This window comes from Pseudophryne corroboree, chromosome 6 (genome assembly GCF_028390025.1).
Source record: "Pseudophryne corroboree isolate aPseCor3 chromosome 6, aPseCor3.hap2, whole genome shotgun sequence".
Taxonomy (NCBI): Eukaryota; Metazoa; Chordata; class Amphibia; order Anura; family Myobatrachidae; genus Pseudophryne; species Pseudophryne corroboree.
In genome coordinates this window covers 433027147-433045974 of record NC_086449.1, presented here as the reverse complement: position 1 = coordinate 433045974, position 18828 = coordinate 433027147, and the positions used below count along the sequence as shown (strand labels likewise).

The following is an 18828-nucleotide window of genomic DNA, read 5'->3' as shown; positions in this document are numbered from 1 at the left end:
CAGTTTCTAGACTGAGTCTGGTAGGAAGGGCATAGAGGGAGGAGCCAGCCCACACTATTAAACTCTTAAAGTGCCAATGGCTCCCAAGGGACCCGTCTATACCCCCATGGTACTAATGTGGACCCCAGCATCCTCTACGGACTACGAGAAAAGGATTTACCGGTAGGTAATTAAAATCCTATTTTTACAATAGTCTGTCCATGTTGTATTGGGAATATGTGCAATGGCTGATCTACTATTCAGTATACATGAGAATCTCCTTTGGGGTGTTCACGTAGGAATAATTATATTCAGCACTGTACCTGGTTTCCATCTATCTCATAGTTGTACTTTATGGCATAAACTTTTCCCAGAGAAACAGCTAGGGCATATGCCAATATTCCAATGGAGAATGCCGGAACAATCATTTGGGAAAAAAGGGTCACATCAGGTGCCACAGGTGGTATGAAACTAAACACAGAAAAGTCATATTAAGGTTCATACGGAATGTACAACATATCAGCACTGTTGTAGCAATACTGGGCAAAAATCGGAGTAATATAAGCAATGTAATTTCTTGTATCAATATAGTCCTGGTCAAAGGCACTGAATCAACTGCCTGCTATGTGCATATATCATGTTTCCACATGCCAACAAAATGTAAAAACAAAAATCATATGACGATACACCATGTCAGTTTAGGATATAAAGAAATAATTTATACTAAGAAAAAATGGATATGACCACTAAAAAGTGATAGATCACACAACTTTACTTTACGGAATAACAATGTCTTTTATTAGACGATTAAGAAGTGTTCTCCTGCTTGAAGGGGTTAGATGACTACTGATGGGCACAACATGTAATGCCATAGGCTGGGAGACACTGAAGCAGCAAGTGTTCAATATTATTATTATTATTATTATTACTGTTGTTGTTGTTGTTGTTATTATTATTATAATTATATTTTATTTATAAGGCACCATAAGGGTACCATAGCGCCATACAAGGGGATAAAGCTGCCAACAAGAAATAGAAGTACATATTAATACAGACAGTAAATACATTCACACTCGTAGATATATAATTAAAGTGAGCATTTACCACAATTATGTAGAGAGAACAAAGGGAAGAGTTTACAATATATAGGGATTTATGGGGCCGATTCAGGTTTGTATGGAATTGCCCAGCCGCAAGGAAGGGGCGGAGCAATTCCATCTAATTCAAATTCTAATGCAACAGGAGATGTCTGTAGGAGATAGACGCCTCCTGTAGCATTACTGAGGACAGGCACCAGCCAACCTGCATAAGGATCCTGACACTGAGGTCCAGGAAGTCTGTGTCCGACAACGCAGACTCTGGAACCGTTACACCTCTAAAATGGGGGCGATGCCCCTGTTTTGAAAAACGGTCCTGCGTGCCGTCACCACCCCGCCTCCCAAACGCTGCAGCATGTCAATCATGCTGTGTCTGACAGCGACATTGCAATTTCCATTCTGCACAGATCCCCAAACATTGTATTTGTATGCAAACCATCCAGTTTGTGTAGAAATATGTATCTGGACCTATAAGTGGACACAACTGGGAGAAGAGGGCAGAGAATGGTGAGTTATGTGGGCCATACATCAGACCAACTATCCTCCAATCATCCAACTGACCAAACATCCAACTTGTCCGTTCAACTAAAACGGTGTCCCACACACCTACTACCTAACTTGTTATGCCACAGAAGTAGGCAAACAGTGCATGGATACTTCTACATGTTTTAAATAAATAAATATTTGTTTGTTAAAAATTGGAACATGTATGTGTAGTTATTTATTACTATCAATTTAAACTGAGGGCATTGTTGAATTTAACAGTGGCACAAGCTGTGCCATATCATTCTATGGTGGCACAAGAAGGTGTGTAATAAATCTATGTGCGATATGGATAAGGTGTAGCAATTTTGTGGGCATAAAGGCTGGGGGGGGGGGGGGTTAACTGGCTGGTGTATAAAATTATTGCAGAGCTGGAGACCGTTATAATAATTTTTTGGGTGGCACAGTATGGCCGTAGGCAAACACAGGCCAAGTGGCTCAAAATATGACAATAGCAATAGTATATAATATGATTACTAGAGCTGCCACCACATCATGCAGTTTAAGGGACAGAGCAGAGCTGCTGCACATGCCCAGTGGTGGCAGCTTCTTCTAGCAAGTTTGCTGTGAGTGTGGATCTGAGTTCTCACCAGTGCACTTGACCAGGGAGTAGTTGCCAGGAAGAAGAGTCAGGAGCCTTACCATGAGCAGGGCTGTTCCTAGACAATTTGGCTCCCAGTGCAAACAGTATTAAAATGCACCCCCCTCCCCCAATAGACATTCTAAAATGCGCCCCACCCTAAATGCATAAAAAATAAAAATTTAAACGAGCCTTTGGCGCGTGCGCCTGTTGAGAGGGCATGGCCATGCTAAAATGGGTGTGGCCTTGCAAAAATGGAAAAGACTACCTTACACCATAGTTTATGACCCTGCACCAACAGACCTCGGCCACAGGAAAGAAAAAAAATCCACCATACTAAGCTCCACACAGTAATGCCCCCTGCGCCATATTATGGGGTATATGCAATTCCGGGCGAATTGTGGCTTTTTTTCGCCCGTTTTTTAATTCGACACAATTCGACCGTCGAATTCCGGCCGGCGGGTGCCGGAATTCGACATATTCAATAAAAAACGGATTCGACAGTCCCGCTGTCGAAAAAACGGACCAATTGACGGATAAGTGCGTCCTGGATTCGACTTTTCCGACGGCGCAAAAATGGTTAAAAAACACAGAAAAAAATTGCGTGGGGTCCCCCCTCCTAAGCATAACCAGCCTCGGGCTCTTTGAGCCGGCCCTGGTTGTAAAAATACGGGGGGGGGGGAATTAGCACTATGCCGCTCCATTATATTCAATGGTGGGAACTTTTCGGTCAGCGGCTGACCGCGGGTAACCTCACCGCTGACCGCAAAGTTCCCACGACGTGGCGCTTCCTGATTGCCTGAAGGGACCCTCTGTGACAGGAGTCACAGGGGGTCTCAGCATTCGGGGAAAGGGGTCCCATGTGTAAACAAACATGGGACCCCTTTCAGTCCGTGGTCCGGGTATGCGGTTTGTTTTTTTGCCAAGTACGTGGATTACAAATAATAACAGGACACTGGATTTAGGTGAGTATAATTTTATTTTCAGGTACCCCGGATTCCGAGACGTCGACAGACGGAGACGTGGACACAGTTGGCGTGTGAACATAGGTAAATATGTGTGTGTCGGCATGTATGTAATAAAGTTTTACTTTCACGGTGTGCGTGTCCTGTTTTTATTTGGGTATTTTTTTTGCAGAAGAACTACAGGTACCAGCGGGCCCATTTTACCCCCGCATGCTGGTACTTGTGGTTCTCCAAGTACCAGCTTGCGGGGAGGCTTGCTGGGACTTGTAGTTCTTCTGCAAAAAAAAAACAATATTCTTTGATTTTACACAAGGCTATCAGCCCCCCATCCGCAGCCCTTGGATGGGGGGACAGCCTCGGGCTTCACCCCTGGCCCATGTGTGGCTGGAGGGGGGGACCCCTTGATTTAAGGGGTCCCCACTCCTCCAGGGTACCCCGGCCAGGGGTGACTAATTGGGTATTTAATGCCACGGCCACAGGGACCGGTATAAAAGTGTCCCCAGGCTGTGGCATTATCTCCCCAGCTAGTGGAGCCCGGTGCTGGTTCAAAAAATATGGGGGACCCCTACGCTTTTTGTCCCCCGTATTTTTTGCACCAGGACCGGACGCAGAGCCCGGTGCTGGTTCTAAAAATACGGGGGATCCCCAGTCAATTTTTTCCCCGTATTTTTACAACCAGGACCGGCTCAAAGAGCCCGAGTCTGGTTATGCTTAGGAGGGGGGACCGCACACATTTTTTTTCAGAATTTTAACCCATTCCCGCCCCTTCCCACTGAAAACCATGCCCTCTCAATTTTAGTCAGTTAAAAAAAAAAATATTATTTTAAAAAATATATAAATAATAGTTGTGTCTCCTAATAGACAAACCAAGTACCTAATCCCTTCTAATATAAATAGATATGCTATTAGCAATAAAAAAAAACACAAAAAAAAACATGTTTTAAATTTTTTTTATTAGATTCCGCCAGCAAAGTGAGGCGGAATGAAATAGATGAATTTACTGTCGAAAAGCACTGTTGTCCAATCAACATTTTTCAATTGAATATACTTTTGTCGAAAAGCCGCATTTTTACCATTGCAGACATGTCGAATTTGTCACCTGTCGAATTTCAAAAAGTCGAATCTGAAAAGTCCATTTTTTATTGTCGAAAAGTACTGTATTGCATTGTCGAATCATTTTTTTGTGTCGAAAATGCCCCGTTTCTCGACATTTGCGGCAATTCGACCGCAATTGCATATACCCCTATGCTCCTTGACCCATATTATGCCACACACCGCAATGCCCCTGATACATTATGGCCTACAGTAAGACTTCTAATTACTTTTAAATTACCTGCTAGTTACCAGGGGTTTCATGCTCTGGGTTCCATGCTTGTTGCTCATTCCCAGGGGTGTGTAATGCTCGTTACCAGGGGTAATTCTATTTACCAGGGGTGTATAAACACTGGTGCCAGTGCTGCTATCCTGCTCTCCCTCCTCCCTCCTATAGTACTCCGCTCAGGGGGGCAGAGTTTTGCAAAATGGTGTGGTTGCATCGTGATTTCACGATGCAACAGCGTAATTTCATGACACTTCACGCCCCGAGTGGAGTATTATGGAAGGGAGGATGGGGAGCAGAATAGGAGCCAGCAAGTACCGCGGCGGGCATCCCGTGCAATTGCATGGCTCACCCGCCGCTAGACACAGCACTGACCATGAAGTGGGAGAATGTGTGTTTAGAAAGTACAATACTGGTTCTATTATGTTTGTTTATTTATTTATTATGGGATGTTTAACTTTTCCTGACCACTAATCTTATTTATATTATTTAAATATGTTTGATACAGCCTATACTATAGTATAGACCATATAAAGTGTTAAATAGTAATACTGTATTCCATACAGTATCCAATGTATAAAAAGACCAATGTTTGCATTAATGTCCAGGGTTGTTACTAGGTTCTTCTACTGCTTCCCCAGACTCCCGCACTTGCACCAATGTTCCGCAGAGTGGGAGATTGTGGACTGCATTTGGATACCCCCCTCTAGCAATCCTGGGTTTGTTGGACACTGGCTGTGTATGGTATCCTGGTCACCTGGGTTGTACAATATATTATAGCCAGCAATCCTTTTCTTGCTTTTATTAGACAGGGTGTTGATATCTTCTAATGATCACAGCCCTATCTCTAAAAATAGTTATTAGTAAGGTTATCTGACTGACTGGCTGTGCTGTCCTTTGTTTACTGCTCTTCATCCTAATCCATCTATGACAGCCCACGTCATCGCTCCCTATGAAATATGATGACACTTCTATTTGATGAGTAACTTCAAATATATCTATATACCGTATTATATTAATTATATATAATATATATTTTGACTTCTGCTTAAAAACTTTGTACATAAAAAGGCACATATAATACATCAAATTGGGAATTATTAGAGTTGTTGCACATCAGGAAGAGGGGAGGCACAGTGTAGGCATGTACAGGTAGGATAACTTCCTGGGACAGTGTCTAGGGGTGAGGCTGAGAAGGCACCATTCATAGAGAATGAGAGGTGGGAGCAGGGACTAGACAAACATGGTATAAAGAGGATGAGATCTTGGACGAGTAGGACAGACAATAACATCAGCCACAAGGAGCCGGAGGCTCAGCAGTCAGCCCACCAACCGCAGCAGCCATCCCACTAGAAAAGAACACCCAGCAGTATCTGCAGTGCTGGTGGGATTGGTAAAAGAACTACATGAATCAACAGAACCGCTCCCGGTACTGAGGGGGCAGAGGAATAGAGGACTACTCTGGAACACACAGCTTCCCTGACACCTGCTGCTGATGCAGCCAGTGTCCACCTACTTATTGTTCAGTTGCGGGAAACTTTCACCCTACACTAGAATGATTAGTTGGGAAAAAATCAAACAAGTTGATTTTCAAAAATAGTTGGAACCCCCCCCCCCCCCTCCCCCCATTATTGGGCATTTCAGAGCAAATGAACGATTATCGTTTGCTCCCAGCTAGTTGGCTCGTTGGAATGATATCGTTCAGGTGTATGGCCAGCTTTAGACAGAGTGGTGCTTAAAGTCTGTATAAAAGTCTAATGGAGCAAGGGAAGGCATTTAATAGGTTAAAAGCAGTCTGGATAAAAACACTGGATGTGAGAGTGGGAGTGGTGATAGAGAAGGATGAGAAGAGGCAATGATTAGCAGAGTGGGAGGGAGTATGTGAGGAAATTAGATGTAGAGAGTAGCGGTGTGATTGATGGCTTTGTAGGAGAGAGAGAGATTGAACTTAATTCTGAGTGGTATGGGATCCGGTCTTTAGGTCGACAGTAAGTAGGTCGACACTGTCTAGGTAAACCACTATTGGTCGACAGTAAGTAGGTTGACATGGTCAATAGGTCGACAGGGACTCTAGGTTGACATGTTCTAGGTCGACATGAGTTTTTCACATTTTTTCCATTCTTTTAACTTTTTCATACTTTACGATCCACGTGGACTACAAATGGGAACGGTAACCTGTGCCGAGCGCAGTGGTAGCGGAGCGAGGGGACATGGTGCACTAATTGGAGTTCCCGGTCACTGGTGGTCATTCCGAGTTGTTCGCTCGGTAATTTTCTTCGCATCGCAGCAATTTTCCGCTATTTGCGCATGCGCAATGTTCGCACTGCGACTGCGCCAAGTAAATTTGCTATGAAGATTGGTATTTTACTCACGGCATTACGAGGTTTTTTCTTCGTTCTGGTGATCGGAGTGTGATTGACAGGAAGTGGGTGTTTCTGGGCGGAAACTGGACGTTTTATGGGAGTGTTTGAAAAAACGCTACAGTTTCTGGGAAAAACGCGGGAGTGGCTGGAAAAACGGAGGAGTGTCTGGGTGAACGCTGGGTGTGTTTGTGACGTCAAACCAGGAACGACAAGCACTGAACTGATCGCACTGGAAGAGTAAGTCTGAGCTACTCAGAAACTGCACAGAGAAGTCTTTTCGTAATATTGCGAATCTTTCGTTCGCAATTTTGATAAGCTAAGATTCACTCCCAGTAGGCGGCGGCTTAGCGTGTGCAAAGCTGCTAAAAGCAGCTTGCGAGCGAACAACTCGGAATGAGGGCCACTGTACGGAGAAAATTACACCAAAAAAAGTAAAAAAAAACTCATGTCGACCTAGTACATGTTGACCTAGAGTCCCTGTCGTCTTAGAAACCATGTCGACCTACTTACTGTGGATCAATAGTGGTCGACCTAGACACTGTTGACCTAAGTCTAATCTACCTAACATACCACACCCGAGTGGTATAGAGCACTGGTAAATCTGTAATGGGTGCAGTGTGTGCGATGCACATAGGTCCCCCACTGTTCAGGGGGGCCCACACCGTACACCCTGCACCCGTTTTTTCAATATTTACCCTCCGGAGTCCTGAGTTAGCAGCAGCACTATAAAAAAGTAATGGGAAAGGACAGAACAGGACAAATGTCCCTATCTGTTTTTCTTCCGGCGCTAATAACAATTGTTAATTGATTGATAGTGAAACAAAAGCAGCTGAGTAAGACAACTAGCTAGGTTGCCAACAATAAAGAACTATTAAAAAAGAAGAACGATACTCTGCGCTTCATGTACACTGTATCAAACTAGAGTGTGCAGTCTGTCATGTAGAATAATTGACTCAGTGGAACTTCAAAGATACATAAAAATCAATTTATATTCAATAATCTTTAAAAGTGACAAATTTTAACAAACAAGCAGCATATAGTTTGCAACAAATAGCTATTATATATTAACCACAATTGGTATAGCAAACAATATATTAAAACTAATTACTTGATTCTATTTAGTAAATGAAATTGACACACACTGGCGTCCCAGTGATTATTAAAATGTCCCGCAAGGAATGATCACAGCCTTGTAGTAAAGAGCTTATAAAGATGATGGTGTATAATTACCCATGTGCTGGTTCCTGAGATATTATGTAGACAGGGTCCGTTTTTATAACTGTGCACATATATGGGTAAGATGTACTTTTTGAATATTGAATATAAATTGATTTTTATGTATCTTTGAAGTTCTACTGAGTCAATTATTCTACATGACAGACTGCACACTCTAGTTTGATACAGTGTACATGAAGCGCAGAGTATCTTTCTTCTTTTTTAGCAGCAGCACTGCAGAAATCACAGGAAAAATGGTGCGGCAGGCATTCTCCAGGCCTTTTCGTGCATGCGCAGTAGGAAAATCACTGGGATAATGGCCACCACGCCATTTTCCTGGAGACCTACGCATGCGCACTAAACTCTGGGACAGCATTAGGGTCTCCTAGTGTCCCTAGTGCTCAGGATACTGAGCTGCACAGAAGAGTTAGGATAGACTGCAGAGGGTCGAGGCGGGAGTTTGGAAATCCGGAGAGGAGCAGTTTACAGGTATTGGATGGGATGCTCTAAGCATCGCATTCGCGATGCAGCACATCCAGCCTCTTATTGTGTACATACTTTTTGGGTATGTAGTAATAATTGCGATTAGTATCACAGAGGACAGCTCTTACGGTAAGAGCTGTCCTTTGCGATCACAGGCCTTCCGGGTTTAAGACCAGGAAGTGCTTCTGCACATGCGCAGAGTGATGCGGCGGGGCTGCTGGGAGGGATCCAACTGGATCTCTCTCAGGGCAAAGTGTGAAAAGTAGCCCATTGGCTTCTATTGGGTAAGGCCACCCAAAGAAGGCATTACCCACCATCTCCAATCGAGTGATTGGAGATAGTTGGGGAACAGTTTTTTTACCATCAATTATTGTAAGAATGAACCTGGTTAGGGAATTTTAATCGATATGCTGTTTCTAAATTGTTATGTGTATATGGTTGACCTGGATTGAAATTTCATTGTTCTGTACAATTTCTATTGTTTTGCACTATTTATCTGATGGAAATGCGGTTAAAAACTACAAAGGTGGTTTTTATCACGTTTTAGGCTTTAGTACTGTACATCCCACCCATTGAGGTGGGAAGTGATGAGGGAATGAATGACAGTTTTAGTAGCAACCAGGGTGATTCTGGAAGAAGACAGGCGGTGGAAATGGATGGTTTGGGAAACAGACTGTATGACGGTGGAGAAGGAAAGGGCAGAGTCCAGGATGACAAAAGGACATCAGACTTGGGGAACAGAGTAGAGTGAGACATTGTTAAACAGGCATCAGTCAGTCAAAGGTGGCCCAAATCTTTAAAACTTCTAATTTAACTCATTTAATTTAAATGTTGCTTACATTGTTCTCATCTTAAAAAGCTAAAGCATTGTAAGATACACATGTCAGTGCTATAGTATACATGGGAGCAGTTTTGAAAGAACAATTGAATCATTACACCTTTAGGTTATACATACCCACTTGGAACATTCTTCACAATGGCAGCATTATATTTCTCTTCAAAATTTACTCCATATGAAATGCCTGTAGCAACTACTGCCTAAGGAAAAAATGGTATAAACATTTAAACACAAAAATACTGCATATTACAGTATAGACATAATATATTGATGATGATAACAGATGTCTGCACAAATCAACTACAGTATAACTGGCAAGTTTTAATGTCCCATCAGCTTTGTATATACTTAACTGAACTTATTCAGAAGCAGTGAATTAACATAATATATAAGAAAGTGTAATCCATTATGGCAATGTTTGTAATTAGAAATAACTTAAATAAATAATCTTTTTAAAGTGCCATTGACTAAGGTTTCCTCTCACATGTTACTTCTTGTGAGAAGTGACTTGTCCACTTGTTTGATTGTGTGAGGGTAGAGCTTTATGTGACAGGAATAATGTCAATATGAAAGTAGAAAGAAGCAGGACACCACCTTTCTAAAACTATATACAGGTTGAGTATCCCTTATCCAAAATGCTTGGGACCAGAGGTATTTTAATATGGGATTTTTCCGTATTTTGGAATAATTGCATACCATAATGAGATATCATGGTGATGGGACCTAAATCTAAGCACAGAATGCATTTATGTTACATATACACCTTATACACACAGCCTGAAGGTAATTTTGCCAATATTTTTTTATAACTTTGTGCATTAAACAAAGTGTGTCTACATTCACACAATTCATTTATGTTTCATATACACCTTATACACACAGTCTGAAGGTCATTTAATACAATATTTTTAATAACTTTGTGTATTAAACAAAGTTTGTGTATATTGAGCCATCAAAAAACAAAGGTTTCACTATCTCACACTCGACCTGTAGTAGAAGTAGTTTGGACCTCTAACGGCACAGTTGTGATGTGAGCTGTATGTCAAACTGATGCAGGAAGATTGTTTTATCAAACATGGGGCAGATGTATTAACCTGGAGAAGGCATAAGGAAGTGATAAACCAGTGATATGTGCAAGGTGATAAAGGCAGCAGCCAATCAGATCCTAACTGTTAATTTTCATATTGGAGCTGATTGGCTGGTGCCCTTATCACCTTGCACATATCACTGGTTTATCACTTCCTTATGCCTTCTCCAGGTTAATACATCTGCCCCATATTTCTATATAGGATAAAGTTTATGCATCCAAAGGTAGTGACACACTGGACGATATTTTAAGATATTGCTCATATTCACCCTTCTGAGCGACAATGTTTAAAATATCACCCAGTGTGGGCGGTATGAACGATTCATGCTCCCGCGGGGTCGTCAATGGCGTAGTCTGTCCCGGCAGCTCAATTCTGGCTATATCATTGACAACATGGTGCATATCATTCAGTCATTCATAAAATTGCACAGTGTGGCCGCTCTATCTCGTTCATTATCATTCATCCGGGAGTCCGGGAAGTTCAAGGGAAAACAATGAACAATATCATTCATTGTTCATGTTGTTCAGTGTGGTACTGCCTTAACTTGCTCTTAACTGCAAATGAGCAAAAAAAATTGTAAAAATAAGCCTACTTACAAACATTACCATAACCCAATATTTCTAGGGGAGGGGTGTTGCTTTTTTTTTTTTTTTTATAAAGTAAATGTTCAGTCCTAGATTATAAAGCTGACCTACAGATGGAGCCACACTAATCGTAGCTCTGTATGTGCCTAGTCACGCCCAGCGAGGCGGACCGCCGGGAGTGAACGGGGCGCGAGTGCATTGTAGACACGCATGCGGCCCATTCAATGTGAAAAGAAGCGTCTGTGTATGCTCGACGGCGGTCCGAGGCGCAGGCGCGCCTAGGCACGCCACTCGCCCCAGCTTGCAATATAGCCACACTCAATAAGCGTCTATAACCTGTATATTTATTTGGCTCTTTGTATGTGTACCTGCCTCTCTGTCTCTGCAAGTGTGCCTCTGTCCACTCTGTTAAAGTACATTTTCTAATCAAGCTTATGTGTAATCAATATATACTGGATGACGTTTGAATTGCTAAAGATGCATTGTGTGTGTGTGTGTGTGTGTGTGTGTGTGTGTGTGTGTGTGTGTGTGTGTGTGTGTGTGTGTGTGTGTAGTTTTAAAGGATATTAAGCATCTTTTATATTAGATTTTAGCTAAAAGAGACTTAAAATGTGTTTGTGTTGATGACTTTATCAATTTTGATGATGTCAGATCTTGCAAGGAGACAGAAGTTTCATTCTGAAACATGTATGAAAATTATAAAATGGCAGACAATGTTATTAAATGAGGATATGTACTTTTCAAAACAGCCATTTATCAGCTTTTGTTATTTTAATAATTATAATAATAATAATTATTATTATTATTATTATTATTATGAAACTTTATAGGGAGCTACAAGTGGTCCGCAATGCTGCACAGGGAGCAAAACAATTAGACAGTACAGGGTAAAACAGCATAGTACAATACAGTAGACCAATGGTTCCTAAACTGGGGGCCCGATTCAGACCTGATCGCTGTTGTGCGAATTTGCATGGCGACTGATTATTGATCGACTGCGCATGCGTATGTATTGTAGTGCGCACACGCAAGGCCAAACTGCGAAAAAATCCAGCATCTTTATTGATTGCTAGGCGTATGCAAGTTGATTGATAGGAAGCCGGCGTTTGGGGTGGGGGGGTAACTGCCCATTTTCTCGGAGTGTCAGTAAAAACGCAGGCATGTCAAAGCGTTTTCACGGAGGGTGTGAGACGTTAGCTCCGGCCCCCAATCAGCCTGTTTCTTTCGCACTGTAGGAGTAAGTCCTGGGCTACGCACAGACTGGAAAAATAATTAGATGGTGAGTAAGTTGCGAACGGATTTGCAGCTGACCGGCATTCGCAGAGATTTTCGCAAGCTGTATGCAGACTTGCACGGGGTGGGTATTCACTCTGATCGCAAACCTCTGTAAATTTGCTTAGGAGTGATCAGGTCTGAATTAGGCCCTGGGTAATATGGCACCCTGGGGTGCCTATGGCACTTGCTGGTGTCAAAGTCAGAAAAATGTTTCTATACACATTGCCATATTTGCACCGCACACTGGTCTGCGCTGCGCATGCGTACGCTCTCCCGTGAAGGCGCATACCCGCAATAGCGTGCACCCACGGACGCACGGTATGCGTATTTACGGTAGAGTTTATGTAACCGTAGCGTGCGACTCATTCGTTACATATTTTCACAATTAATGTAGTTTGTAGACCATGGTCCCTTTGATAGATTCTGAAAGTTTGGTTAATATAGAATGTCCCTGAACGGAGGAATCCCTCTTTGTATTGTGCGAAGGGTCTAACAGGAATCATACAGCAGTGTTTGGTACCCATCGGAAGAGTATTTAATTAACAATATTCCGGTGTTGGTTTGGAGCGTATTAATCGCTCGTGTGGATAGTTATGGACATAAGAAGTTTATGTCCATTTCTATTATTTACTCATACTCAGGTATGCGGCGGGAAACCCAGTTTCCCACCCACCTGAGCTGTTGGAAATCGTCACAGCCCACCTGTATGAATCAACCTATGACCTTTTGTTATGATGCGGGGCCGAATTCCTTCGTCCAATGGACAATGGGATTGTAGGGACTATGAGATTGCATTGTGTGTGGGGCATAAATAGGCAGGCCGACCATATCCAACTTCACTCTCATCAACGGTTTTCTTGCTGATAATCGGGAGCTGGATATCGAGGCGCATGCGATCATACCCTTTGTGCGTAAGTTTCTCTCCGTAATCATTGTCTTACTGTGAGCCAATCTCTCTCTCTCCGTCTCTCTCTCTCCGTCTCTCTCTCTCTCTCTCCCTTCTCTTTCTCTTGTATCTCCCATTGACTATTATCGTATTGTATTAGATCAGCATAGTATTGTATTGTATTTCTTGTATAGTTATTTGGTTAGGAAGTCTCTGTTATATTGTAGTGTATCATTTGTACTGTGATTCTTTTTGCAAGTATAATAGTTATAATACAGATAATAGGCTTTGGACCCTAAACCAGTATCTGTGTATTTCCTATAGTTTTAAGTGTTCACTTGAGCGTCGGTGACGCTCAAGCAGCTTTGTAGTTAGTCAGGTTACACAAGGTTGCACTTACACCCTGTATTCACAATAAGGTATTCTGTGTATTTCATTGATAAAAGGTTTAGACATAAAGGTATAGCGTTGTGAGCGTCTGCGCCGCTGGTGATCTCCTCGTGGTCTCGAGCGTCCGCTACGCCGTAGCGAATCATTACTCTAGTCATAGCCAATAACGTGTTGTCCTGTGATCACTGGGCCGTGAGCGAACGTGACGCTTGAGCGCCTCGCCTTCGGCTGAGCGATCGTTACGCAACTAGCGTACCCTTACGGTACTTCTTAAGTAAACAGCGTACAGTGTTCTTAGACTTCATTAAGGGTTGTTTATACGACAAAAGAATTTAGCATTGTCAATTGGGGACTCGTCCTGTCCTTCTCATATCTGCACTAGGTAGATCAGCAGACATTATCCCCCAGCAAAGGGTGGGAGGTTGTCTCGCAGTGCTGACGGGATAAGCGTCTGCTTCACTTAGATAAAGAGTGCTGAAGGAATCCGGGAACCGGAAGTAAGAACAAAACGCTTGTGTCTTTTAAAACTGTTTATTTCTCTTCTGTCTTGCGTATACACGTACGCATACATATATATCTGCATTTCTTTTTTCAATTTCGTATATCACTATTCCTGTTTGCCAATTTTTATAGTTGATAGAAAGTACTAAAAGAGATTTGCTGTTATTTCATAGTAGAGATAATAGTTAAAGTATAGACCAACACACGGCTTGTCTGGGAGATAAGGCAGTCAGTGTGGTGTGCGGTAGATGATCAAGGATCATCTACATTGATAAAAGTAGAAATTGTGTTACGGTGGATCTTTCGTTTTGCGTACACGTGTCTCTAACAAAGACTAGCGTACGCAATCCAAAGGCAGACGCACGCAGCGTACATTACGCAACGTAGCGTCCGGTTACGCCCACGTAGCTCAAGTTGTGAAAAGGCGATAAGTAACGCACAGCGGTAGATAACGCGACGCGGTAAATAACGCAAATCTATTTTTGGAAAATTTGAAATTTAGTTCAACAGATCCTGCTCCTAATTGGTAACACAGCTGGGCTAAAGAAAATTTCTGCGCAGAAATAGATATAGAAACGAAAGTGTACATGTGTTGAGTGAGTGTGTTTTTGTATACATAAGTTTATATAACTTAGAGGTTGAACCAAAAAAAGAAATCGGGTACTCGTAAAGGACATACGTGTAAGTGACATATACGGTGGCTAGGGAGGCATCCCTGGTTAAATAATATTTGAGCATTAGAGTATAGCGAACCACAAGGTAACAAGACCAGGAGGTCACAAGGTAACAAGGCCAGGAGGTCACAAGGTACAAGAAGGTCCGCTATAAAGGTACAAGAAGCACAACCCCGGGGGTTGGTGCTAAAACCCATATAGGCCATTGGAAGCTCTGGCTGAAGGAATTCGCAGCCGCAATTTTCGATTCCATTGATCTCTCAGTACATAACAGGTAGTGCTTATGTACTGAACGATTGTACCGCACGTAATTGTGTGCAGTAGTTAGTAATCTGACCTAATACCATTAGAGTAAAGTGGTCACAAACGCTATTTGTACATTCTGACGTGATTTGTGTAATTTTTTATTTTTAAAGGGAAGTTCGCTGGTCACTCAGGAACTATCTAACAACCCCACCTTTACTGGAAAGAGTAAGTGTCCTGCGGGTAACCCTCGTATGTTCCAGTAAACAGAAGGTTTCTGGTAGGGCCCTGTATCGAGTACGCCAGCACCATATCGGTGTGATCAGGTCGTATTGGTCGAGGTGGGCGAGTGAGTGGGGTACTCGGTAAACCGCCACCGCCGGCCTATTTTGAATAATTTGGTTTGCTGTAAGGGTTCGCTGAAGACCGTGATATAAAGATCAAAGGAGTAGTAAGCAACACCTGCAGATTATGGGGGCCAATTGTTCAGGTAGGGGGCGATCAACCTCGGTTCGGGTTGATTCAGAGAACCGACCAGTCGGGTCGGCAAGGTACATCATGTGTGAAAAATACGGAAGTCACACAGAGGTTTTATGTGATGAATGGGAGAGAATGACTGTACAAGACAGGGAGAAATTCCCAAGAATAGGTAGCTTCAGTCCAGAAGTGTTACAAAATTTAAGGAGGAGGATATGTCTCATAAAATCAACAAAGAGACGAATTCAGCATCATGATTATTTACAGTTGTGGCAACAGGAAGGTGAGATACAGAGAGGTTTGGCTCTGGCGGCGGGATCTGGGGCAGTCAGGAAACTGATAGCCACAGCCCCGCCACCACCATACATAGCAGGAGAGAAGTTGATTACGGAGAGAAACGCACTGGGTTGTAAAACACAAACACTTAGTAACCCTGTAAATGTTAATGATGTTAACCAAGTAACCCATGCAATTACTAACCCGTGCAAGATATACCCTGTTTTGAACTTTCCTCAGGAGTGTGATCAAGAAGACGATCCAGCAACAATTTCAGCTCTCTCTCTCGCAGCCACCATAGCAGAGACCACAGTAGGCACAGCAACACCCACGAGATTAGCGAAGGCCCCTAGCGGAGGGATAGGTGAGGTCGTGTCAACGGGTAAGTACGGCACCATGCATTATACCGAAACAATTTCACCACAAGTTGTAGAATCTACACAGAATGAGGTTGTTAGAGTTAACCCTGTTAGAGTAATAGCAGTTCCCAATGGGAAAACAGATGTATCAGGAGCCACTCCCATAAGGAACATTGCCATGTACACTCCATTTTCCCGAATGGAATTAAGAACAATAGTGTCTGAATTTCCTGACCCCAGGAAAGACTTAGTTGCTAGCCAAAAATACATCAGGGATCTAGGTAACACTGTAGAACCCAACAACAAGGATTGGCAGATACTGCTAAGAGCTTGTTTACCTTCAAATGTCGACTCAGTTCAATTCTTAGCTGATTGTGGACTAGATAAAGATGTACCACTTTCAGATGTGTACAACAAAGATAATGTAAAAAGGATAAATTTACAGCTAAAGGAGTATTTCCCAGCCGTTGTTAAATGGAACAAGATATTCTCCATTAGACAAAAAAAATCCGAAACGGCAACAGAATATTTTCATCGGGCACTATTAGAAATGGCAAAGTACACTGGAATAGAAGACATTAGGACCAACCCAAACCACCAAGAAGTAGCAGTATCTGTACTGATGGATGGTTTAAAGGAAACATTAAAGACTAGGGTTCAGACCACGCAACCATGTTGGCGAGGTCTGTCGGTGTCCACATTGAGAGAGGCTGCTATTGATCACGACAGAAACATCACTAGACACAGGGAGTCGCAAAGTGATAAGTTGATGTCAGTAAGTATACAGGCGCTGACCACAAGGCAGCCTGCGTATGTACCACCGAATCCTGTGGGTAAGTCAAGTGTAATAACATGTTTTTCTTGTAACAAACAGGGACACTATGCACGAGACTGTAGAACAAAGAGTGTACAAAGATCTTTTCAACCCCCTAGACAACGACACGACACACGACATTGGGAGCAGGGCCCGCAGAGGCGGAGTTTTGAGCCACATACAGGGGAAACAAAAAGATACCCCCCGAACAGAGATTGGCATGCCTCTGGTAGTTCCCAGCTAACTCCCCCACAAGTAGTTGCTGCCAACGGGATTCAGGGAGGTCAGCATACCCAATAGGGGTGTGGCCATACCTGTAATCTGCAGCCAGTTAAATTGATTGCCAGTCTTGGAAGTGAACCAGAGATTGCAATCAATGTAGCTGGTAAAACCTTAAACTTTCTTGTAGACACAGGGGCGGCCAAGTCAGTGATAAATTCGACAGTGGGCATGAGAACCACTGGTAGGACAGTTCCAGCCATGGGAGTAACAGGAGTAGTCCAGCACTACCCTGTTAGCAAACCAGCCGAGATTACAATAGGGCCTTTGCATACCAAGCATTCGTTTTTGCTAGCTGCATCGGCACCAACCAATCTCCTGGGAAGAGACTTACTATGTAAAATGGGTTGCGTCATTTATTGTACTCCTGAAGGTGTATTCTTGGACATTCCTGAGAATCACGCTCAGGAAGTACGAGACATGTTAGACTCCCCATCAAAATTAATGTCACATCCCATTATGACAAATAGGAATCCATCCCAAATAGAAGAGATGACATCTCAGATACCAGAGTCACTTTGGACAAAAGATGGACAGGACACTGGATTAATGGCAAACGTAGCTCCAGTAGTTGTACAAGTAAAAGATGGTAGGATAGCTCCAAAAATCCCACAGTATCCTCTGAAGCCAGAGGTGGAGTTAGGAGTTTTCCCAGTAATAGAGCGCTTGCTACAACAGGGCATTCTAGTAAGAACGTCCAGCACAGCAAATAGTCCCATCTTCCCTGTTAAAAAGAGTGGGGGGAGGGGTTACAGGCTAGTGCAGGATCTAAGGGGGATTAACAAAATAGTTGAGAGTCAGTTCCCCGTAGTGCCTAATCCAGCTGTCATCCTAATGCAAATTCCTCCCACTGCCAAATTTTTCACTGTTATTGACCTCTGCTCCGCATTCTTTTCGGTACCTCTGCACCCTGACAGCCAATACTTGTTTGCATTTACATACAGAGGAGTCCAATACACGTGGACTCGGTTACCCCAAGGTTTCATAGATAGTCCAAGTATATTTTCTCAGGCTTTGCATGATTGTTTACAGTCTTTCCAACCGGAGAGTGGATCAGTATTGATACAGTATGTAGATGATTTACTACTGTGTTCAGATTCGCTGGAAGCTTCCCTGAAGGATACGAAACAGCTCCTGTTTCATCTTTCAGACACAGGACATAAGGTTTCCAAAGACAAGTTGCAATTATGCCAAACTAAGGTAAAATATCTGGGACACTGTCTAACACAAGGACTGAGACACCTGACCGCTGATAGAATCCAAGCCATTAGAGACATGACACTGCCACAAACCCAGCAACAGATCAGGACGTTTTTAGGAATGTGTGGGTATTGCCGTAATTGGATCCCAGGGTTTTCCATATTGGCGTTACCTTTGCAGGAAATGGTCTCCTCAAACAAACCTGATAGGATCTCGCATACAGACGAATCCGAAACAGCATTTGAGAGACTCAAACAGTGCCTAACGCAGGCACCAGCACTAGGTATGCCAGACTATGGGAAACCCTTTGAACTATACGGAACAGAAAGTGCTGGTTGCGCAGCAGGTGTACTAACCCAAAAACACGGTGATACCAGCAGGCCAGTTGCATACTACAGCGC

At 43.0% G+C, this 18828-nt stretch overlaps 1 protein-coding gene across 1 annotated transcript in view; it reads right to left on the bottom strand.

The window, feature by feature from the left end:
- Window positions 1-18828, bottom strand: part of LOC134932543 (pendrin-like) — a 192619-nt gene that overhangs the window by 94373 nt on the left and 79418 nt on the right. The window contains exons 7-8 of the mRNA XM_063927070.1: window positions 9499-9581; window positions 303-450 (exon numbers count right to left, since the gene is read on the bottom strand). Coding sequence (XP_063783140.1) covers window positions 303-450; window positions 9499-9581 — 231 coding nt within the window. The remainder of the gene's footprint in view (window positions 1-302; window positions 451-9498; window positions 9582-18828) is intronic.